We start from the raw sequence: 25,600 nt of genomic DNA, 5'->3' as shown, positions 1-25,600 counted from the left end.
TAAATGCTCTTTTGTCGCATGACGAACCTGTATTTAAATAGCAAATCTTTAAGTAATATAATCTAGAAAATAAACACGCCTATCTGTCGAAAGGGCAAGGTCATAAAAAAGAAGTTCTTTTTACAGACGAAAAGGAAAAGGAAGTAAGTTCTTTTTTTTTTAACTGTTAACAAAATAGTCTCTAACAATGGCAGAACATTTTGGTAAAAGTACAAAGTGTTGTTTTAATATATGAAACAAAATTATAACCTGGTTTGAGCAATTTGAAATTAGAGCAGATTGAATTAGTGGGACTGCTGCATGCCTTTGGTGTCAAAGACAAGCCACGATACAAAATGAAGATTACTTTCATTACTGAAAGAAATGATAATGAGGCATTAAATGTAGATATGTTCACTTTTGTTAATTAATTTGACCATGAATGAATGAATATAAAAAACAATAAGATACGAAACCTTGTTTTTTTTTTTAAATTTCAAGTATTTCTTGATTATGTTAATTTGTATATATGTTTTTCAAATTGATTGAAAGATTGGATTTATGATATTGTCTTACCTTTTATCTATGTTAGTAGCTTGGAACAGTCGTTGCTCTAGTAATCAATAGGGGAAAAAATCATTCACAACCTATTTCATAGTCATTACTTTTGGCAAGGGGGAAATTATGTCGTAGATACAAGTAAAAGTATATAACTTTCAACACATTCCATTACCGTTTTGTTATTATATGATCGTAATAAACTATCAAGTAAAAGACACAATTCTTTTGCATGCTAAACTAAATTAATATCGAGAATATTATTATTTTTGCGGTTAGAGATTATATGGTAGAAAAGGCTGGACACAACTTAAAGATAAACAAACTTAAGAATATGTAAAAAATTAATAGTATGACTATCACGATATACAAGGTATACATGTGTACGGCTGTTTGATGACTTCATTTTAGATTAAGTAGCATGTTTGGCTCACGATAATGTTTAGCCTACAACATACTAAACAAAGGGTTTCAGTTAAGTGTGTGACTTCACAATGCTTTTTCGCAATCTATGGTGTTTAAATTACGAAGTGACAGACTATTTGTATAGAGCATTACATAGCGTGTAAAAAACAAAAAAATTAAAAAAATAACAAATCGGTGACCTGATTCAAGGTACCACGAGTTTTAGACTTCGGAATACCGACATTTAAATAGATATTACACTGTAGTTATTTATAGATTAACTTAAGTTTTTTACCGCATTATGTTTTGTATTTCGTTTTAGTCGACACAGGTGAAGACTCGCAACAACAAAAGAATTGAAACTGGAAAAAAGGCAGTTCTACATATTTGTAGTTGTTTTCCTTTAGAGGACAGGAGTCAACTGTGTAAAAGTAAATGGTTTTATTAACATTCAAAATAATATGTGGTAAGACAATAAGAAATATATATGTCAATATAATTATGGAAAGACAATATGATAAGTGATCAATGATTTGACTTTTTACAGAATGAGAGACAACGAAGTATAAATGTTCTTAACATATTTTATGCAATATTTTGAAATTAAGCTGCTGGGATGACGTGGAGCACAATTTCTATGTCAACATATAAGAGAAGAATAATTTATAGTTATAATTTGTTAAAGTTCGTCCATAATTTTTTGATGTAAACAATTTTCTTTATCTTATGTTTCAGTTTAACACCAACGATGGACCGAGTGTCATCCTATTTAGTTGTATTTCAAGTTTTATTTTTCATCCTGCATGTACATTTGGACCATATCAATGGGCAATCTTTATATGAAACTCCTCGAGAAGACAAATTAAAAGACTCAGAGGCGCATTCCTACTACCGGAAAGTATATGGTAAACAAAAAGTTCGATTGTTATAATTTTTTTTAAACATATATTGTCGTCACTGGCATATACCGTAATATGTACTGTACAGTTACATCCAATGTACATATTTTGACATGTATTAAAATTCAAGCAATCATCAGTGTCGAAAATGTTTAAGCATCTTAGCTGTGTATTTTTATTTTGTGTAAAGAGAGGTTCCATAGTTTTATTTTCACAGGTTTTAATAATCTGAAATCATTTATTGGCTGTTATGTTTTTTTTTCGTGCAAAACATATTCATGTTGGAATGTTGTGATAATAAATGAAAGGACGCCTTTTTCATTGAAGAACATAGAAGTAAAGTAACACTACTGACTTTCAAATAAGTTGATTAGAGGTTATTTGTTTTGATTTTTGTTATTCTTATGCGGGCATAAGGCATCTCTCAGCGATCGGTTGAGCAAATATTCTTCTGAATAATATGCCGTCACAATAAGCAGCATGATGTCATATTTTACTCAAGAAGCATGTCATTTTTAACTTTATGTCTTGTTCAAATTAGGAAAAAAACTAAAGACGTAAATGTCACTAGAAACTCTTCTAGATCAATACATCTTTAATATTTTTGTATTACGTATCATATTCATTGATTACGTCACAAGCATGTTAAATAGATAAGATCAATGTCAGGACACAAATAATCGGAATGCAGTGTAATTATTGTTGAAATAAGACTTATTTAATATAGATACTTCAGATTTAGACGAGTGTCAGTTAGGATATAACCAAAGTAATGCAGACAGGGGTATTTTGTTTTTTTTTAGCACATGTTATAAGGTAAACAGATATACATTTATTTGGCTTGACCGTCCTTTCCTCTGTCAGTGTGTACAACAAAGACAAAAGTGTAACATTACTCCGAATATTATGGAATATGAATTTGGCATATAATAAAAGAATATGAGCTAGAATACTTTGAAACTGCTGCTAAAATCCTTTGCTTCGTTGCTGTTAATAGCAATAACGAACTCAATTTTCAATTAAAAGTTCAGAGGGTTTGCGATAATAGTCATTTATGAAAATATTTGTTTTATGTGGCTAACAACAGGATTCTAGAAGTAATACTGATAAACATAAACTGTTTCCCGATCAAATTATTGTATTATTAAGAAGAAGGTTAGTGTCAATCTTTTTGATTTTTTGTTAAGGTAACAGTGACCTATTTTAAACTGTCACGTGATACCACGGCACGACAGCTTCAATGTGCGAAGACAATCACGTTGTATTAATATTCAGAAATGTTTTCATTAAAATAAACATTTAAAAAAAAATAACCATAATATCTACGATCATTAAACTCGGAGTTACCTTAGCATACCTGCGTTCAGCATCACTAGCGGAAAACCCATTCAGCGTAGCAAAATGAAGACTTTTACCTCTTTTCCCCTCCCCTTATTGGGGAGGGGGTCTGTTCATAATTGTTTCTGTTGATATTCTTCTCCTGGTGATGTTGTGGAGGACTGACTTTTTTTACTTCTTATTAAGACAAAGGTTGATAATGTAAATTTTTTGAGCCATCGTTAACTTAAACAATCATATTACCCAAAAGGAAGATACATATATACAAAGCACCAAAAATGGCTAACGACACGAACAATTGATATTGTCAAATTTTCGGGACAACCAGTTCCTTCTTCAGGACAGAAGAAATAAATAACATGGGTAAATCAAAGAAATAAAAATCTAGCGCTTCTACTAAAACTACCAAAGAAACTAAAAAAAAAGAACTACATTATAAAGAGTTTCAGTTCACATTCTTAAAGTAGGTGTTAATAATGCGGCCGATAGCTTAAAAATTATCAATTGACTACCAATTTTACACCTGATTGAGTTAATTAGCTAATTAAAATTAACGTCCGAGTTAATAAATGAAAATTTGAACCCCCGTTCTTAACTCGTACGGCACTTATGATTAAGACCCGAATTAACGTTTATTTTAATTATTCAGCTAAGTTTATAATGGGTTAGAATTTGATTAAAAAAAGGAATATAAATAAAAGATTAAAAATACAGAAATAATGAAAATAGTTATTAATTAATAAGAGGTAGTAAAGGAAACTAATAACTGAAAGAGGCGCAGTTGACAGATTTGATAAAATTTCTATATGGGTGACAGGTGATATAAGGCTATGAGACGTTCATTTTAGTGAAGTCTATTTGTTTGTTCATGCCACCAGGTCTTAATGATTTGAGTCTGTGCATCCAGAACTTTTCCTTGCTTTTTCTCTCCGCATCTGTCCAATGAGGTCAATGACCACTACTGTCATGTTTCCAATTTGTGGCCACTCGTATTAAAATGTTCCCCGACGGGCTCCCTGGTTTTTTAGGTCTCTATGGTAGAGCGGTGGATATTGATCCTTCTGTGATCCTCTTATATATATATTTTATGTATATATATATATATATATATATATATATATATATATATATATATATATATATATATACACAATTCTATTTAAATAAAAAATAACAAAAAAAAAAACAAAAAAACAACGAAGACCAGTAAACCAAGTTAATAAATGGATTGAGAATTATGTGATTATCATTTTTTTTTTTATCTAATGTTAATATTTTCCTCTATTTACACAGAACGAGAACTTTTCCATGAAATCAGGATCAACAATTTGCATAAGGAACTAGAAATGATTAGAGGTGATGTTATGCTTAAAATTAGTATTTTGTTGAAGTTACAATCAAATAAATGTATTCTGTCTTCGTCAATGACTGTATATTTACATCTACTGAGTATGATTTCATCTATTTCTTTACGGAAACTTAGATTAATTGATAGCTTTATTGAAATAGCCAGACTAAAGCATAAAGCGACCTCAAACAAATCAGGGACTGTACGAAATAATGATGATGTCAGAGTCAAATTCAAATTGAAGACAATTTGGCTGTTTCTTTTAGCTAGCGGGCTGATGTACATGAACAATAATTTAGTGAATTTCACTTACTTTTTACAATAAATGAATTGATTTGTTGAAAGAAAGATGTAAATATAAGCAATAAAATGCTTTCGTTGGTGATTCATGCAGGTTATGCAGGTAGCGATCATTGCAGAAAAAAATACATAAACCGCTAACACCTTCATATCCCGCATGGATCACCAAAGAAAGCATTTTATTGTTTAAATGTATGTTAATCAGCTATTCAAGAAAACAAATGAAGGGGTCATAATTTTTTTAATCAGCTTTTGTATGTGTAAATTTCTTTAAAAATGTTTGTTAAAGTTTAAAACCAATACAAATGTTTTATACGAGCTAAAAAGTGTGTGTATTACACTTACAGCTTAGAAAACGTCAATAACTCTATTATAGTGGATGTTTTTAGGTATCTAGCCAATAAAATTAAACGTCGTTTGAAAAAATATTTAGGAAATATGAATATCTATATATATTGTTGATTTAATCATTTTCTTATAACTCAGATACATGTACAACACCTGATTTGCAATCTACTTCACCATCGTATCAGATACCAAGTCAGAATATAACTAGAGGTAAATTAAAAAAAATTATAATAAAATACGTATTTATTGCCAAACAATTGCAGTGTAAGTAAATAAACAAATAATAGTTTTCACTCAAAGTTGCTTTTTTCTCTAGTCATGGGATATAGACATAATAAATGTAGTGTGCAAATAATAAGTACATGCAAGTGTTGAAAAAAAAGACATTACCTTTCTGGTGTCAAAATTTGAAATGTACAATGGGTCATCCAGAATTAATGTCACATAATGCACCGTGCTTTTCTGTATATAGAAAATCTTTATTTTTTTGTAGATAAGGCAGTTATTTCACGAGTAATGCATGATTTGTTCGATATTTTCACACATGTGTAGCACGAGTGAAAGAAAAGGTCTCATGAGTAGGATAACTTTGTCTCCAACTTCAAAACATTGCATTTTCTGTTAAGTAAATGTTCCCCAGATTTTGTTGTCCCCGTATAACCGTGTGTTGTTGAAGTCATTCAAAACCATGCTGCACTTTGGATATAGCTTTATAAGAAAGATACACAAAATTATCAACACAGCAGATTTGAGCAATTTGAGACCTTTATTATCACATCACTAGAATAAAACCATTGTTTTTTAAATGTTGAAGACGCAAATATTTTTGTGTTTTTTGGGGTGTTTTTTCTATAAGTAGATCGCGCATGAATATTAAGGGAGGAATTACTATCGAAAACAAATCGAATAGCTCTGAATTCAGAAAGTTATTATTTAATTTAACAAATTTTAGCTGCTTTATTAGATGATATTAAGAAACGTCTATTCGCTTAAAATATCTAGCGGTAAGATTCATCCTAAATTTTGTCGATGCAAAGCCTTTATTGTGTTGTCGAGTTGTTTTGATATCCAGTAGACGTCTCTGACAAAATCCCATTTTCATATAATTCCAAACTGTCAAATAATACCACTTTTATACAATAAATTACATTATTTCACTTTTAATAATGTAATAAAACATAATTTGAGAGATCAAAACGTGCACAGTCATATTTCTAATTCTATTTGATTCATACACTTATAAATGTTAAGCACTTTTTGTAAAGGCCATGGTTTAGCAATTGCCAAGAAAGAAAGCAAATGACTGCATTTATATATTATCCAAGAAAGAGAGTAATATAATTGTTTATTCAATAAAAAAAAAAACCCAATTACAATTAAGTTTGAGCATCACGGTTAATAATTTGAAATTGATCTAAATCAAAACTTCAAAAAAGATAAACTCATCCAGCTTATGGCGATTACCTTTACCTCAGGCTCTATATATCATAATACAAAATGTTTTTTTTTTTAATTCATTATTAATTGTAATTTTCCTCTGACATGTGTCGATCAGGATAATTATCTGTAAATATTTCAAAGCGGGAAATTTGACGATACATGACGAGTTTTCAAGATGTTTTTGATCGGGTAGATTAAGACAACTTTGAGGTTAGTCTTTGTGAAAATGGTGAACATCTAAAACGCGGTATGTTAAGGAAGGATATGGACACTTAGCTTCCTATTTAGACTGTTGTATTCAAAATCGTGAAATTAAATACCAGTCTTAAATCAGATCAAACACCTAGTAATATCCTTTGAAATAGATGCCAATACAATAAAATCGGAGAGTACATCACTGCCACATCGGTGCATTATCAAGTGGCAGCTATAAATAGCTTACGTATATTCCTTAACATAAAAAGAAATAGAACAACACTACCCTGCGGTATCCACAAAGCAATAACCATATCAAGTGAAGGTGAAACATCTCAGTTTTATCAAAACTGCTACTAATATCCTATATTCACCTTTATTAAATAGTTATTCATCCGCTTCTCAAAAAAAACCTTCCCACCTTCTACTCAGTTTGAACAGAAAACGGTATGTTGCATAAAAATACCTCATAACACGGGATTCTAGCAGCACTTTTCAATTTCAGATTTCACTTTTTGATCAAAGTATCGATACATGTAAAATTTGAAGTTCAATATATACGGGGTTGTGTTTTTCTAGTCAGATTTTTATAACATAAACAACGACAGAGGAAACAGATTTACAGAGTATAATACTCGTTAAAACAAATATACTATATAGTAGTTATTAGTTCTACTTTCCTGGTCAACTGACAAAACAGTAAACTGTAGGTGCTGAATTCAGAAACAGAGGAAATTCTGGTTGATCAGACGAGATCCTTATAATTAAATCTTTTCAATATTTTTTTTTTTTTAAATGAATACATAATTAATGGTTTAAGACTAATTTTAAAAATTTCATTTGCAATTGCACTGCAGCATTTTAAAATCATATTTATAATGTGAATGATCTTTCAAAGACTTACGATGTCTGCAGTCTCCATATTCAGAAAAAAAAAAGCAAAAAAACTTTGCCTCTGCTTTTTTCATCTACATCTTTATATTGATTTATAACACATCACTGCCCTAAGAAACTATTTATTGCATTGATAATTTAGCTAAAATAACCAAGGATAACGTTCATCCATGCTGTCAATCTGCACTTACAAGTCTTTAAAACGCTCTGATAAGTGGTGTTTTCTATGTAATTGTTACAAGCGTTTTTAAACTGATTTGTAAAGACTCTACGCGGGTATGATAAGGCAACTCTCAGCGATTAAATTCCTTTGATCGATATGACGTCACAATAAGCAGCATGATGTCATATTTTACTCAGAAACATGTCGATTTTAACTTTATCTCTGGTTTAAATTATAAAAACTACAGGCATAAAATATAACTAGAAACTCTTCTAACTGAATATATCTTCGATTTCTCTGTATTACGTATAATTATCATTGATGACGTCACAAGCATGTTTAATAGAGAAGATCATGTCGGGAGACAAATCATCGGAATGAAATGTAAACAATGCCGAAATAAAACTTATTTAATACAGATACCTAAGATATAGATGAGTGTTAGTTATGATATAATCAGGATATTACAGGCATGGATATATTGTTTAATCAGCGAGTGTTATAAGGTAAGCAGATCGACATTTATATGGCTTGACCAGCCTTTCCTTTGACAGTGTGTACAAAAAAGGCAAATGTGTAACACTACTCCGGATATTATAAAAGATGAATTTGGTAAATATCAACGGTATATGACCTAAACTCTTTGAAAAGTGCTGCTAGAATCCAGTGCTTCGTTGTTTTAGATGAAAAATACGTAGTATTTTCAATGAAATTATAGAAGTTGAGAGGGTTTCCGATAAATATTTACATTATTTATGTTATGCAATTAACAATAAGATTCTAACAGTAATACTAATAAACATGAACTATTTGCCGATCGAAATATTGTAGCAACCATACAAATGAACTTTGGGGTAGTGTTACACTTTTTGATTTTTTGTTAAGGCAAAAAACTGATCTATTTTTAACTGTCACGTGATACCATGGCACGGCAGCTTCAAAGATCGAGTCGATATCGAAGGAGAAAAATAATATCTTGGTGAACACATTCACTTGGTATTAATATTCCGCACTGTTTTCATAAAAATAAACAGTTTTTAAATTGATCAAAATTTTGACGGTCATTAAACTCGGAGTTGCCTTAACCTACCCGCGTATTGTTTGAATCAAATACGGTTGGTAATCTGGATTTGGAATAAAAAAGTGTTCGGGTCTGCGCATAAAAAATAGGGTCGGTCGGGAAACCGGAAACAGTTCAAAATATTTCGCTGCAGAGGTCTAACCTGTGTGGACGTACATCTTGCCTCGCCGTGTTACTCGGTCGCGATGAAATTATCAAGTTTTACGCACTTTTTTCAAACAGGAGAACACTAACATCAAATGATCTGGTCATTGCATTATTTACAAATATAACATGCACATAAAATAAGAATGAAATGCATAAAAATCTAAGACAACAAAAAGAACAATAAACGTCGGCCACGAGATTCAGATGTGTAATCGGGTGTAACGAAATCGAATGGTTTATATACCAGGTACCTGTGTGATGGTGCCTATTTACGTGCGGTGTTCAGTTTTAAGTTGATGCCTTTGTGATTAAACAAAATATAACGAACCAATACTTTTAAACAGCACTATTGGAGTAATAATATTCAAACAAATTTATTTGAAAAGTATTTGTATTTTTTTTTCTTGGTACAACAATCAAGTCATGTCATTTTTTTTTTTGCAGGATCCAAAGGAAAAGGTTTTATGCTTTTATTTATGAAAAATATAGTAAATACAACAAAACATGTATACGTAACATCGGAAAGTGACGTCCAAATGAACATCACAACCTCTTCTCGTCTAGATCCCTCCTTAAAAATGCACATTGACAGGAATAGTGTGGTCAAGTCCAGTCACCATATCATTCTCCCGACTGAATTTGACCTAAATTACTTTCAAAAAGAAGTAAAGTCCGTTTTAATTGAAACTTCCGATGATGTGAACGTTATTAGTTTTGACAGTGGACATGGGACTGTTGGAAGCACAATGAACCTACCAATTCATAAACTTTCCACAAAATATATAGTGACATCAGTAACACCTTATACTGGTCGGAAAAGTCAGCTAGCAGTTGTCGCTATCCAAAACGGTACTTTTATTTCAATCACTTTTAAAATGGCAGAAAATGTTGTTTTAAATATTCAAGGCGACGCATTTTACAACGGCAGTGTATTTTATTTATATCTCAACTCTTTTGAAACCTACCAAATTGCCCATGCGTCGGATTTAACTGGATCAGTTATTGAGTCGTCGTATCCTATTGCAGCCTTTTCAGGGAACGACTGCATTAAAATGGATGGTATTGGATATTGTGACCACCTCGTGGCACAATTGCCACCAACAGACGCTGTTGATGATACCTACATAGTTCCCCCGAATTCTGTTGGCAGGGATACAGTTATTCGCATCACAGCGATAGAAAAAACAGAAATGTATTACGTAATCGGAACTGTCAATAAAACTATTTCGATAGACAAAACTAATTTTTTCGACACCCGGTTCTTTAGCAAGCAGACATGCCTTATTAAATCTACACGACCCGTTTTAGTAACAGGAATCGGATTGGCTTCTAAAATCTCAAATTTGGGTGACCCAACGATGACAATTATTCAAGGAATCAACCAATATCTGAATTACTATAAACTAGTAATACCCACAGGCTATATTAATAATTTTGTTTCTTTAATGATAAAAGAATCATCACAGGATTTCATCCGCATCAATAGTTCGGTAGTAACCGCATGCAATATCGTTTTTGAGAAAAATGTGCTACTTGGTAGTAACACTTACAACGTGAAATCAATACGAGTACCAGAAGGGGATCTTACCGCGTTTACATTAAACGGAGAAGTGTTTGGGATCGTTGTCACGGGACTCAACAAAGATGAAGCGTATGGGTTTTCAGGAAACATTTTGCTTCCGTAGTGTCCGTTCGTTTTATTCATATTTGCTGTGATGCATTCATAAATATCTACCATTATGTCAACAGCTAAATGTGAGAATATTTGCTGAGTTTATACGATTAAGCCATGGGCAGTGACTTCTATCCATTAATAATTATTTTCGTTTAGTGCGTTAATATCCTCTTTATTTATGAGTTTTCATTGTGTTCATGTAACTCTCCATGATATCAGCCCAACATATAGACGATTAAGATTAATGGATCCGTGTCCGAAAACTTAAATAAGCATTGCTTGGATATTTTAACTGCTTTGAACTTTAATTTATCAATGTATTTTACATTCAGTTGTATTGATTATTCAGACCTACTTGATAGTTATTATTTTATTTAGCTTATTGATGTCTTATTATGACTATTATAAAAATACTATGAATGTCAAAGTGATTACTGTGAATTCCTTATTTTACGAGTACTTAATTCTGCGATTCCGCTGTTTTGTATCTAATTGCGAAAATATAAAATCGCGAGCACATCTTTTTTGTACAGTTTAAAACTGTCTGAAAAAATAAAAGCGAGGTTTTAAAAATTCGCGAGAGTTCCTTCTCGCGATATTAAGCGGATATTACTTCCTCACATTTAGTAAGAATCCACAGGAAATAAAATGTTAATTTCTTTTGAAGATACAAAATGAATTGAATGACGAAATATTTTGTTGTAACTACTGTATATACAAATATAACAATCGGCTTTTACTTAATATTATATACTAAATACATGTAACAATAACAACAATTCACAGATTTAGAGAGAAAGTTCAAACAATCTAAATGTTTCATTTTTTGTACATGCTTACTATTTATAGTTGCAAATACATTTCTTATACAAACAAGATAAGAAGCAATCATATTCGTTCCTGTATGAACGGTTCAACATGTTAAGATGTTGTACATTTATTCAGATTGTGAAATGATTGTTGCACATGCTTTTGCTTTGACTGTTGCGTAATAACCAACACAAATATAAAAACACAGTTGTACTTAAAATTTCATATATTTTTTTTTTTCAAATGTAAATGCAAGAATAAATAGCACGGGTTGAGCCTAAAATAGGGCAGTTTGAATCATTGCTTAAATATTTTTTACAATAAAAATACAATACCGAAGTGATAACGTAATTGGTAAGGTGTTGCAAAAACCGTTATCCATTTCAAATGTTATAAATATTTATTTCACTTTTATTTCAATTAAATAGCCCATGGATCACTTATAATAAAACGCAAGTAAGTGTTGGCTGTTTAGAATTCCTAAACACATTTTGTCATTTTGTAACTTATTGAATTAAAACAGAATAACACATCAATGCATGGATATCGGTAACTTCAAATGTATCAATTTATTACAAATCCAAACATGTCTGCAGAGTATGCTCTCATTAATTTTAGATATGCTATCTTAATATAACAAAAGAGACACACTACTTTTTGTACTTATATGTTAATAAAAAAAAAGTATAGCTCTTTGTTGTGTTATTTTAAAAACTGTTTTCGATAGATCGATCGATGGGAAATTCTTTTGGATCTCTTGTAACTTTGCGCATACATGTAATTTAAGGTTTTGTAATCATTTATAATAAATTTTTTTTATTTCTATGAAAAATGTATTGAAGGACATGTATCCGGAATCTCAAACCGAAAAATAAATGCTTTTGGTTCTTCATAGTCATTTTGATAAAAATGTTAACTAATAAATACACAATCGAAGAAAAATGTTTATTTTGACATCCAGTGTTTTAGTATTAACATTTTTGTCCACCTTTCGTATAGTATTCATTATGCCTACAAATTTTGCCTTAATATTTAAGAACATTGGTTACAATTTGAGAATAGTTAGATTCATTTATAATTTTCCCTACAATTACAAAATTATTCAAAGGGTTGTACTGTACAAAAAGTTGTTATGTAAAACTAAACTATCTTTATCAGTCATATGAAACTTGCAGGTTAAAATTGACCTTTATTCAGAAAATTTACAACAAAATGAATAACTACATTGGGAATGGATCGCCCCGTTTCGGGAATGATTTTGAATCCCGATTTGAACCAAAGGTATTTAAATTCCAGATTTCTAGTGAATGTAAAAACAATGTAGAACATAAGTGATGAAGCGTGTTTTCATTTGTGTTCCGTTAATTTTGATAGCTACTACGAATATAAACAATACTTTTCCTTTTCCAAATCGAATTAACAAGTTGTTGATTGGATGATTAAGCTCAAATTCTTGCTAGTTTGAAGGTTGACCATGGATATTCATGAATTTAACTGACTGCATGAATATATTCTGTTCAATACGCATCTCAACATGTACAGTTTACATTATTAAATACACAGTTTTTATTTGTTACAATTATATGTAGAAAGCTTGGAAAATATTTTAGTGCACGTGCGAAAAATGGAAAGTATAAATAAATTGTATTAGATACACCAAAGCCATTTGATGTAGATATCATGAATACGATTAATCATAGAAATGACGCAGCAATCTTTTCCATTTCCCCAAACATCTATTTTTTACTCTATCGATATGCTTTCACTAAAAAAATCAGTTTTAAAGACTAAACTATCTGCCGTTTAAGATCTATTTAACATAGAATATATTTAACTTTAATGAAATCGTATACTTTTTTAATGTACTGTGGAATCTTTTAAATTCGAAGGAGTCAGTTTTCATGGATTGTAGGTTTTTCTTTCGTATTCGTATTCGTGAGGATGGATTTTCGTTCAGTTGTCGGTTTCCAGTTTCAGTAAGAAATCTTACTCTTTCAAAATATGCTTTCATAGAGGATTTAAATTCTTGGTGAAAGGATACTCTCAAATATAACGAAAGTTGAGCCATCACGAATTCTAATGATTCCACAGACTAATCAGATGCATGGTTGTTTGTTTTACGCTATGTCTTATCAGTCGAAGGAGCATATGGACACTAATCAGAATTCTTAGACAACGGTGTACGCCGTCGTGTTGACTTTGTTAACGTTGCTGATCTTGTCCTTCATTGCTGTGGCTGTATTGGCCACTTTTTTATACCATGTCAAAAGTACAAACGATGGTGCTGGTGAGTACCTGCAAACTTGAAGCAATCTGAAAGTTTTGAAATGTTCATCATTTTATACTTAGCCCAACTAATTATGAATTCCTCTATTTCCTACGGAACTTTACAGAAATCTACGCAATACAAATCACGTTCTTGTTATCTGCTTCATCATATTCACAATCTTATAATTCTTTAAAGTTGTTGTATCAAATGCATAATTTAGCTTTTAAAGTCAAATAGCTAAATTTATTATTTGGACATCCTTACATGTAATTTATGTCCTACTTTAAGTTTTGTTGTTTATTGATACGAAAGGTTCTACATGTAATAAATCACGTGTATACAGATTTCAGTCTTGTCAGTATGGAATACAATTTGTGTTCTTAAGAAATAGAGGGAGGATATATTCTTAATTTAAATAGTTTGTTATGATTGTTGTAGCATTTAAAATCTCTAGTTTAACTTATTGAAAAATATTTACCCTTCTCAGAAATTGCGGAAGAAGTCGCTTTTTTTTCATATGGTACAAAATATGCCATATGATACATTGTAAATCAAAAAAGAATATTTCACTTTTTTTCTTCAAAAAATTGGAATCTATAAATACTCATTAAACAAATATATTTTCTTAGGGCGGTTAAAATGATATGAACATAATTATTTGTTTTAAAAACTTTTCATTTTACGACCGACTTTTTATCATTTCATATCGGATCAATTCTTAAAATGTTAACGGCGCATGGTGATTTTTGAATAATAAATGCAGTAAAACACGTTGCCCTCGCTTGTTGCAGTAAAACCAGTATACATGTACAATATACATGTAAGTACAGGATATATACTTATTTTATGTGTTTCTGTATTTTTCCTTAATTCTAACGTAATACAATTTATTAAAAATGGTTTAAAAATTTGCAAGTCTGATCATATACAATTGCATCAATAAGATAAATCTAACCCAATGCATTATGTTAATCATGTTTAAATTTGATGAAGAAGACGCCAATGATTGAAAAATTGAAATAATCTTGTTAAAATTTTTATTTTAAGTGCCGACCTCAGGGTCACTCAAGGTTTTCTCAGTACCCTCAGTGCCGACCTCAGGGTCTCTCCGGGCTTCCTTAGTAATCTCAGTGCCGACCTCAGGGTCTCTCAAGGCTTCCTCAGTACCCTCAGTGCAGACCTCAGGACCTTCAGGGTTTTCTCAGTACCCTCAGTGCCGATCTCAGGGTATCAAAGGGTTACCTCAGTATCCTCAGTGTCGACCTAAGGGTCTCTCAGGGTTTTCTCAGTATCACTCAGGGTTTCCTCGGGTTTATTTTTATAGTCTCAGATTTTTTTTTCATTACAGATGTTAATTTACAATTTCAAATGAAAATCTATTTTATGCATTTGCCATAATCAACAAAATTTAGGAAAAAAGTAACATATAATTTAATGGAACATTTAAGTCTTCAAATGACTGATGAAATGCTTGCAACTAATTGTCCAAGAAATGTAATTCGTTTTGGATGTTGTTAGATTGAAGAAAATTTGGACAACGGAGAATTGGGAATGATTTGTAATATTTAGTCCATCTGAGTTTTGGCGCATCTGATATAATAAGTCTGTACTTCAAATACAATTGCTGTCGTAATTACAACTGACTTCATTTTTTACTTCTCATTAAGTGGATCCCATATATGATTGGATGAAGTACAATGTTATTATGATAATCATCTTGTGCTGGGTATGCTGATATATCAAGAAAATATCTATGTTCTTCTGTATCTACCTGACGCGATCTTTATGTTTTCCTTTCTAGTTTTCATGTATTGTCAAATTATTATTGTTAAATAAAAAGGAAAAACGAATGCCATTTTCATATATTTTTTTTATTATACACAAAATCCACAACAACATTTTTTAAAGCATTTTTTAAAAATATATGTCAGAAACTTTGCTTAGAGAAAATAAAAACATATTTCGTTAACTTTTTACCGCACAGAAATTTGTACGAGCGTTACCAACCAACAAAATATACTCTATATGATAATTTTTGTCACAAGAAAAAAAGAATAGGTTGTACTTCCTTGTCATTTTTTTAATTATCGACACAATGGGATTTTGTAATTACTGTATCCCGAAGTATTAGTCATATATCATGCATATGCAGTATTCATAGACAAGAGATATATGATTAATGTTCTACACGAACAGGTACAATAGAACATTTAATATATGTTATATGACATTTAGACGGCAGTTTAAAAAAACAAAACTTTTTTTTATAAGTTAGGGAGATTTGTTGTCAATGGACTATCTGAATATCGACTTTTTAAATTAAATTATTATTTTGAAAGAATAAAATAGTTCGAGATATTTTAGCTAATATTATAAAAGTGTCCCCCCCCCCATTTTTTTTTTGGTTATATACATTTTTTTCTTATCCCAAAATATTATGTCAATTTAAATGAGAATGACCAATTCTTTGTCCTTTATTATTATGAACACCGACATAGAGTTAAATAAATCTGCATATCCCTTTTTTCGCATCTAAAAAAGAATTGCATAAATGTTTTAATGCCAAAGTACTCACAATTTTAATGACAACAACACACATACACAAAAACACATGTGTAGATTGTACTATAACTCATGTATCTCAAAAATTTTTTGCTTGAGGAATAAAATGACTCAAATTGATTTAAATTTCAAAAACTGTGAAGATGATATATTGTAGTTTTGATTTAATCTATTTATTTATAGTTTGGTAAAAATTGGGTCGAAATTTAAAGAAAAAAAAACGTGAAAATAACCACAACAACAACATAAACAACAATAACAACAATTACAATAACATAGCCATTCAATACTTTGACAAACTGTAATATTCAGCGTGTACATGCATTAATTTTTTTTCGTTTACTACTCAATAAAAAAGGACGTGCAGTCAATAAACAATATATATAAAAAAAAACTTCAAAAAATATTAGAGTTGGTTTTTTTTTGTTCATTTTTTTCCACATTTATAATTTGTTCAAGACTGTTGATTCTTAATTACACAAAGAATGAAAAAGTGCGTAAAATCGCGAGAAGCACATTTTGCGAATTCTAAAATCTTGCTTTTATCCCCGGACATAATGTTAACTACATAAAAATATGATAACAATTCGACGCTCGTCATTTTATTTTCTCGCGAAATGATGAAAAACGGTTGAATTGCGGAACTAAGTATTCGCATAAAAAAGAAATATCTAGTAATTATAGATTCAGAAATTTATTAGGCAAGTTTTAAAACCTTGTTTTATTTAAGATTATTTTTGGGGCATCATTTTCTTCAATTCATTGCATATCCTTATTAAAAGCCGCTTAGGAGGAAAATGCGTTCTTATCGCTTTTTTGTGTGTGATACTGGTAATTTGCAATTTAAAACTCAAACAATATTTATTTTTTAACTTGTATGTGATAAAATTTTAACAAGAAATAATTTAATGATCTCTCAAAATATGAAATTGAAAAAAAAAATCTCTCTTATTTTAAACAACAGTCATGAGGTGATATTAAAATCTCATCGACAAAGGAAATGTCAATGTAAGAAATTGAAATAAAATTGATATATGAAATATAAAAGTTAAAATCCTAAGTCTAAGAAAACGTCAACAGCTCAAACTTCAACAACAATTTGAAAAAAAATAGTATTATTAAGGATTTGTTTACTCGAGGTTTGAGATTTCCAAAAAAAAAATTGCAAAGTTCATTACCTGAAGTCAAAAATTGTTTTAAAAACAAATAATAACAATGTTATTAACAAAAATCGATATTGATATCCATATTTTGTTTATTTTAGAAAGATGTGCTACGACAAAAGTAAATCAATATTGAAACAGAGGAAATTCGGACTATTTTTTTCTCGTTTTTCTTATTTTCCCCAAAAAATTTATTGTTGCAATGTAATTGCAAAAGTTAAGCTTCTATTTGTTTTTTTGTGTTGTTTTTTTTACATATTTTATGGTTGTATTTACTCATGTATAATTTTTGATCACTGGCTGGCATGCGATTTGAAAAATATTTAAAATACATAAAATCAATTCTAGATAAAATATCTCGAAATTTTGATCATTGATTTTTTATAATGTTAATGTCGATAGATTACAGACAATAAAATCACTTTTAGGCAATCAATGGTTTGAGCTCCTATTTGTCATTTGTTTGTAAAATCAATCAAAAAAGGGTACAATTTTGAAAATTGTTAGAGGAAATTTGGACACAAAAAAATATGAGCTCAAAACGATTTATTCCAATTTAAAATTAGTTAAGCTATTCGCATTTTATTTTACCAACTTACAAATTGTTTTATTATTTCTAATGATTACAAAATAAAGAAAACCTTGGCAAGGGGACACAATTTTGAATTTTTTTTCATTAAACATTCAGAGGTCTCTAGCATAAAAATAGGTTATTGACCTTGTTATTTGAAAGTAAAAATAGCTCCACAATAGAGGGACTACAATGTACAATAAGTAGTTTTTCGTTCCTTTAAGTGTTTCTTTTTCTCCCCTTTTAAAGACTGTCTAATCATAAAAGGTACATAATCCTTAAGTATAATTCTAAATGTTCACATTTTGTGGACAATAACTCTAAATGAAATCAACATATACAATTTTTTTTTCGTCCTAAAATCTATCATTTGTAACGAAAAAGTTTTAATAAGTTATTTGAGTAAAACCACACTCCATAATTATAGATTTGAAGTATTTATCTAATTAGCTGTGCAATATAATTCTCAATCTATTGCATTTCAGTATACAGATCCACCTCATAATAAAACACCTTAATGGCAGAGTATGTGTTTGATCTGCAATACCGATAAAACCACAATTTGTTCGATCTTTTTGTAATTGTTAAGCAGCAAATGTTTCTATCTGATAACTCTTAATGCAAGTAATCATTAAAACCACCATACAGATCTTAATATATCAAAATCAACAACAATCACAACAACAACAAAATGCAACAACAACAACAGTAACAACACTTTGAACATCTACAGTGTCCTGCTTTTGATCTATGTGAAATACGATATTCTAAAAACAAAGCTACCGTTCAAGGAAAAAACACAAGGCTTTTAAAGTAGAAACGGCAAATATTATTATTTTAGATATAATGTTTCATATTTATGTTAAAGTACAATTGCCGGATCAATTGAACAGGTTAGTTTGGAATGGGGTTTTTTTTTTATGTCTGTTAGTTTTCGTGGTTGTGTAGATACATGAGTACTGAGTAAAAATATCATTCCTTGTGTATGTTTTTTTTTTCGTCCTACAAGGATATCAAGATTTTTTAATATTTAAAATTTAAAAAAAAATTAAAAACACACAACTTTTTACCTATCGAACCACAAATGAATAAAAAGACCCACATTTTTGACATATAAGATTACATTTTACCAAAAACAATTTAATATAATAGTTAACATTCCTGTCATGCACAGTCAAACAACTATCCCGAAAATCCTAAGGATGATTTATGAACTATGTACCGGTTTACAAACTATGCACACGTTCAAAAATATTTGACCATACAATGTTACAACTGAACAACTAACACTGCAATGCAATGCATTCTTTTTCCGTTAGTCTCGTTGAATTTTAATTTCAAGGTTTTACTTTTCAATACTAAATATTAAAAATTTGTATCGAGCCAAAATCCTTATTAAATATGAATGGGCTGACAGGAACTCAGCTCATTGTTACCCGCTATAAAGCCGCTTAATTATTAATCTTAATGTCTTTTTTAACACATTAAAGTCACGTTTTGTCGGGTGATCTTTTTAAAAACATGGATTGATTCCCAGCCATTTTCTTTTTTTTACGAAATGGCAAACAAGTAAAACGTTTACAATTTTAAACACTTGCAACTTATTGGGTGTCATCTCTTATATGAGCGAGGAAAGATTAACGAAAAAAAAACACGATTCTGCAGTAAAATTGGTTTAACGCTTTCTAGTTCTCATACTTTTTGTACATACTCCTGTTGTCATTCTTATGGGTCTAATCTGAACCTATATTTCAGTTGAAGTTTTACAGCGGTATCGCAGAAAAATCATATTCAGCCCTAGCTTTAGCTCCCGAAAATATGAGCTCAAAATGTTCCACTTTAACTATAGCTAGTGTAGGCTCAGCTTTCTCTACACTTATAGACCTCACGTTGTATGGTAAATTCATGACGAACACATTTTCCTCAAATACAATATCGCTTCCGTTGGTCATCGTGTTGTTAATTCGGATTTATTTTTTTAAAGACTGTCTAATCATAAAAGGTACATAACAATGATCGAATCTGGGTGGCAACACCATTTTCTAGTCAATATAATTATATATTCCCGTTGTATTGTTTTCTTCATTTTCTGCAACACAATGGAATTAAAAGTAATGCTATAAACATTATTATTCAAATTGAAACTCATCAGTTTATATAAAAAGTGATATTATTTACTTGATCAATGAATTGAAGGTCCAAAGTAAACTGTAAAACTACTTTTAATTAGCAATGAAATTTATAATATATAAATTTGATAAACTCTTTGTGCTTGTTGGTACATGTACCTCTTTCCCTCGATAAGTTTTTCCGAAATGTATTGTGCTATTAGAAAATTTCCGTCTTGTTGAATGTTATCATACAGAAACATTAACCCATATTGCCCGTTAGATATATGAACTTTTTAAAGGAATAATCCTTCATACTACTTAAGCAGATTGAAGACGGCTTTTTTTTCATTCAAGTTTTCGCACGAAACAACAAATAATGATTTTAAAAAACAGGATCGTTTTTCTTATAAATATCATATTCGATGAAGTACATGTATCCACAATCAAACTGTCAGTGCAATACTTAATTTTTAAAATTGGTCAAAAAGTGGAATGTCATTAATAAAAACCGTTTACATACCATTAGGCTTGACATATACATCGAAAAAAAGCCATCCATTTTCAGAGACTCTCGCGTCTAAGGGGTTGCATGAAGCAAAGGGAAGACACACGCCTGTCAGTCGGTTGAAGTTGAAACAGTTGCATCCATTACCACAAAGAACGCTGCAAATAAGGATAGAATCCGTTGTCTTGTTTAATAACGGGTCCTTAATGAATCTTTCGTTGTCTAACTCTTCGTTAACATGATAAATTCGGTCCATGGCTTGATTAAGTCTCAAATACATGTACATTATCGACAACACAAACCAACCAACAGATGGCTGCATGATTTGTTAACTTTACTAGTGTGGTATAATGCGACTGTTAAAAAAATAGCAAGTTCTTAATCGAATTCACCGGATCTTTTCTACGTAAATAAATCAATGTTACACAGATATCGTAGTATTCCTTTCAATTATCCTCAGATTCAGTGACGTTGAATAAACTTCGGATTTGTCTAACTACTCCTACATCTCTTTATCAAATCAAATTAGAAGGTCGTATGAACGGTTCTTTTCGGAAACATTTATTTAAAACCTAAATATTCTAACTGTACTTCAACGTTCAGGTTCTCTTTATGACGTTCGTTTGTTATCACTTAATATGCCATGGTATTTCAGCTTAAATATATCATACTGAATATTTATGAATAAATAGCATTGGTTGCATATCGTGAGTGTATGAATAGTGGAACAGACATTGAATTCCATTAAAAACAGAAACAAAAGCTAATGAAAAATTAATAATTATTGACGTATTACGTATTATGCAGCAAAAAAGCAGCGGATGTCATTAGTCATTATTTTCTTACGTAGCCTAGAAAGAGTAAGCAATGAATTTGTTTTTAACGAAAAAAAACATTGCTCGCAAAAAGTTTTTAAAGCGCTATGCATAGCTCAGCGCTTTATTGTCGTTATACTTCTGCTTCCGGTTCATCGAATAACTGCCCCTATGAGCTGAGCCATATATAACATTTACATGTAAACTTGTTAGAGAACCAGTTTCAAGATTTCACGCACATAATTGCACGGGATATTGTTGTTCGGACTGTTATGAATATTATGTGACGGGCTTACGTATATCACTGCAGGGGCTGCCACGAAGTGTAAAGGAAATATAATGCTTATACCGAAGCTGAAATACAGAAAAAATTAAATCGATTCTTTTTAACTTACGCTTGCACAAAGTGAATTTTCCTTTAGAACCAAGCTAGGTTAGCGCTTTTCAGTACTATCGGTACTCTGATTATTTTATGACCACATTCAACATATCGTTATTAATTCATAGCGTTGTGTCTGAAAAAAAGTCGGCTCTAGGGTCGATCATAATTGTGTCCGCACATGTATGAGGTATCCGGCGAACTTCCATTACGCTTTGCGCTTCTTTGTTACCTATGCAGTGACGATTTCATGTAATTTTGTTAATGAAATAGAAAAAGAACTAAGGAACATTGTTTTGATGTATCTGTCCTTCGTTTTACACATTGATACACTTACAAAATGATTTGAATTATGGTTTTAAATTACATTCATCAACATAATGTTCGGAACTACTTTTCACATACTAAACGTAAAGTTACTCGTTTCTTGCGGCTTGGAAAGCAACCAAAACAGCGTGGTTAACCTTAGCACGCTGTAGTTTTAGCATTACGCAAAAACAGTTCTAGCCGACATTAGTTATCAGATGACATTCATTCAACTGATTTCACGCGTTAATCGTTCCTTTAAAATAAAGCCACTTGTCCTTATTATTATGCATTCTGAGTGTGGAATTATTTAAGAAGCGGTTTATAAAAAAGCGTAAACTGCCCCAAGTTATAAAATATCGTATAACATACATCCAAATTAAATTTATTCCTTATAATTTAATACATTTATCAAAACGCTATCTAAATATTTTATATCTTTGTTTTAATCATAAACGATAGCTAAACAAATGACATTTAAAACTACATGCGCATTAATACAACATCCTTAGGAACCAGTGACCCAGATTAAAACGAAGCGAGGAGAGGCAACCATATTGGAATATTGTGTTTAGACGCTGGTTAGAAACTTTAAAGATTACTGTTTCAATTTAAACGTACATTTGTTAAAAGTAGAATTTCACATAAATCCAAAAGAAGGGAAGTGGGAAGATTGCATGGACAGGGTTCTAGAGGCCTTGAATGCAGCACTTGAGACAAACTAATCTATGGACATCGACTCGGGACTGGGAGCGGTGTGTTGAATGACCGAACATTTTGTAGTTTGCGGTTTTAAAGTAAGTCAATTTAAGGTGTCGCTCATTTGTTTCTTCTGAGCAGTGGAGCAAACCCGATTATAGCTTTTAACAGAGGAATCGATTTTATGCCACGACATGTGCATGGTAGGCCTTATTTCGAACCACGCATTATCCATGCCTTGGATTGCTGTTGCTCGCAAACAATGGACGGTGTAAGATGTGCTGCATTTTGCATTTTTGGAAATAATTTGAAGCGGCTAAACTAGTAATGCTTAACTTGGACGTTACTGAACCATACGCCTCTTTTTCGGGTGACGGCAGCGCTTTTTTACACAGTAATTGAAGAGACTTGTCGCATTAGGATTCGTTTTCGCAAGAAACAACTTTAGAGAATTGACAGGACATTTTGGCCTAATTCAGGGACTACTTACATTCGTTTTTCTTTTAGACCACCAGCTGTGGTATTTCATCCCGCCAATCTTTTTTCTTTTGTGGGAAAGTGATGCGTATTCATGACCATTTTCATCAGTTTTAAAGACAAAAGAATTTGGCTCTTGCTGCTCATGGAATCCAAGGCCTCTTGAGACAAACTGAATAGACAAGAGAAACCATATTCTAAAACGCAGTGTAACAGAAGTGAGGTTTTCATAAAGGTTAGTAGAGATGTTCTCTAAATCTGCCGTGTTTATGATTTCTCTATGCTTTGTTGGTCTTGCAAGACCTTCGTGTAGATTTTTATTTTTTCAGTTTACCATCAAAAATGCTATTGGAACTTCTTAATTCTTTCCCCCAAACTATATCAATATCCCTCCCGAAATCTTGCAGGTGTTGGTTAATTGTAGAGCGGATAGATTTGTAGGAATATTTTTGATAATCTTATGTTAGTTCAGACGAAAAAATATCTGATCGGCCAATGTTTGACTTGGTTTTCGAGCTGCTTCAGCGTAGAGATTTCATAGCTTGCTGTTTAATTCTAAAGGTTCAATCAGATTGAAATTTGTTGGCTCGCGCAAATATGTTTTTGCTCCATTCTACAAAAAGGGGAATCTAATTATTAAAACCACACCAATACATCATCACAAACCTAGATAGCTTAAAAGTAAAGCGCTCTGAAAAGAGAGATTTGGGTGCAATTCCCATTCTGGGTTGAAATTTGGTGTTTTTGGTAAAATGAGCAGGTTAACTGTAGGATAAAATTAAATTATTGATATTTATTCAACATAGGTTTTTTATGATTTATTTTTAAATGTTCAAGTGCCTTTTTTTTTGTTTGTTTTTTTTTTTTTTTTTACATTTTTTAAATACCCTGCCATGAAAAAATTATCCCCAATTTTGTGCTTCTTTTGGTAGAAATTTAAGTTCTTCTGTCTCAAGTTGTTTATAATACATTTCTATGACATTTTTTATTTTTTTATTTTTGATTTTGATGATTTTGGAAAGATATGAGCTGAAACATTTCCCTTCTTTTCTATTTAAAAAGCATTATTAAGTTTCTTTGCTGCTTCCTCCGTTGATGTGGAGTCAGGGATATCATAACATACATCAAGACAAGCAAGTTCACTGTCATGGATGACAATTTATTCTAAAATGTTTCAATCAATTTCTTCTGTTTCTCCAGGATTTTCAAAATGTGGAACAAAAACAAACTTTAAATTAAATCTGCCATTTTCATTGTTTAGATATAGCAGAATAGAATAGCCACATGCTAAATAATATCTAAACACATACAGTCATTTCATGCATATCTTTTACAATTTAATGCTATGCTATGGTATGCGATTTTAATGATATGCTATGAGATTTGTATGGTATGCTATTAGATTTGTATGCTATGCTATGAGAAATTGAATGAAGGGCTGAATGATATGGTATGGTATGCTATGCTATGGTATGCTATGATATTTGAACAAAAACGCCTCCATACACAGAAGAGTTCCACATATTTCGATGTAAAATAATAAGATGCAAAAGTTTACCACAAATCCACCATGTAAACATTTCTTTTTTCAAAAAAAAAAAATTAAAACCGAGTTAAAATAATGTTGTATGCTATGCTATGGTATGATATGACGGATGCGATTCTATGAGATTGTATGCTATGGTATGAGATTCCAATGCTATGCTATGAGATTTCAATGCTATGCTATGAGATTTCAATGTTTTGCTATGCTATGGTGTATGTTGTATAAGATATGCTTGAACTGACTGTATCCCCATGTTATAGTCCTATGTATCATTTTTAATTCATTGTTTAAATTTATTTTTAAAATTTAAAAAAAAAAATGAATTATTTGATACAAATTTATATTATTCAAATGAAAATAATCATACTCTCTTTATTCACATTGATAAATACATGTGCATGTGTACATGTATGATTTACATGTAAAACGGTAAATCCGGCTAGATGTTAACAAGGGGGTGAGTCGCCATACCAATTTATGTTATACAACATAATGCAAGTCCCTCTATCTGTATCAGCCAATCAAATGCCGTGTTACAATCAGAGTTAAATTATTTTAATATCGACAGAAGAGCACTTAACATCTCTTGTTAGATATAAGTGTGGTGCATAATTTGT

General features: G+C 30.9%; 1 protein-coding gene across 1 annotated transcript; it reads left to right on the top strand.

The window, feature by feature from the left end:
* The first annotated feature begins 1,683 nt into the window (after positions 1-1,683).
* On the top strand, positions 1,684-12,217 carry LOC128173409 (uncharacterized). The gene is made up of 4 exons (XM_052839081.1): positions 1,684-1,847; positions 4,473-4,535; positions 5,314-5,385; positions 9,540-12,217. The coding sequence occupies exons 1-4, from the start codon at positions 1,691-1,693 to the stop codon at positions 10,778-10,780; spliced, it is 1,533 nt and encodes a 510-aa protein (XP_052695041.1). The 5' UTR covers positions 1,684-1,690; the 3' UTR covers positions 10,781-12,217.
* The last annotated feature ends 13,383 nt before the right edge of the window (positions 12,218-25,600 follow it).

This window comes from Crassostrea angulata, chromosome 2 (assembly GCF_025612915.1).
Source record: "Crassostrea angulata isolate pt1a10 chromosome 2, ASM2561291v2, whole genome shotgun sequence".
NCBI classification, from domain to species: domain Eukaryota; kingdom Metazoa; phylum Mollusca; class Bivalvia; order Ostreida; family Ostreidae; genus Magallana; species Magallana angulata.
Note: the sequence above shows the minus strand (reverse complement) of the source record. Positions and strands in the feature narration are given on the sequence as shown.

Coding starts and splice junctions, on each gene's coding strand:
- LOC128173409 (XM_052839081.1), top strand. CDS start 1,691: ATGGACCGAGTGTCATCCTATTTAGTTGTATTTCAAGTTTTATTTTTC. Junction 1,848..4,472: donor CTACTACCGGAAAGTATATG/GTAAACAAAAAG, acceptor CTATTTACACAG/AACGAGAACTTTTCCATGAA. Junction 5,386..9,539: donor AAGTCAGAATATAACTAGAG/GTAAATTAAAAA, acceptor TTTTTTTTGCAG/GATCCAAAGGAAAAGGTTTT.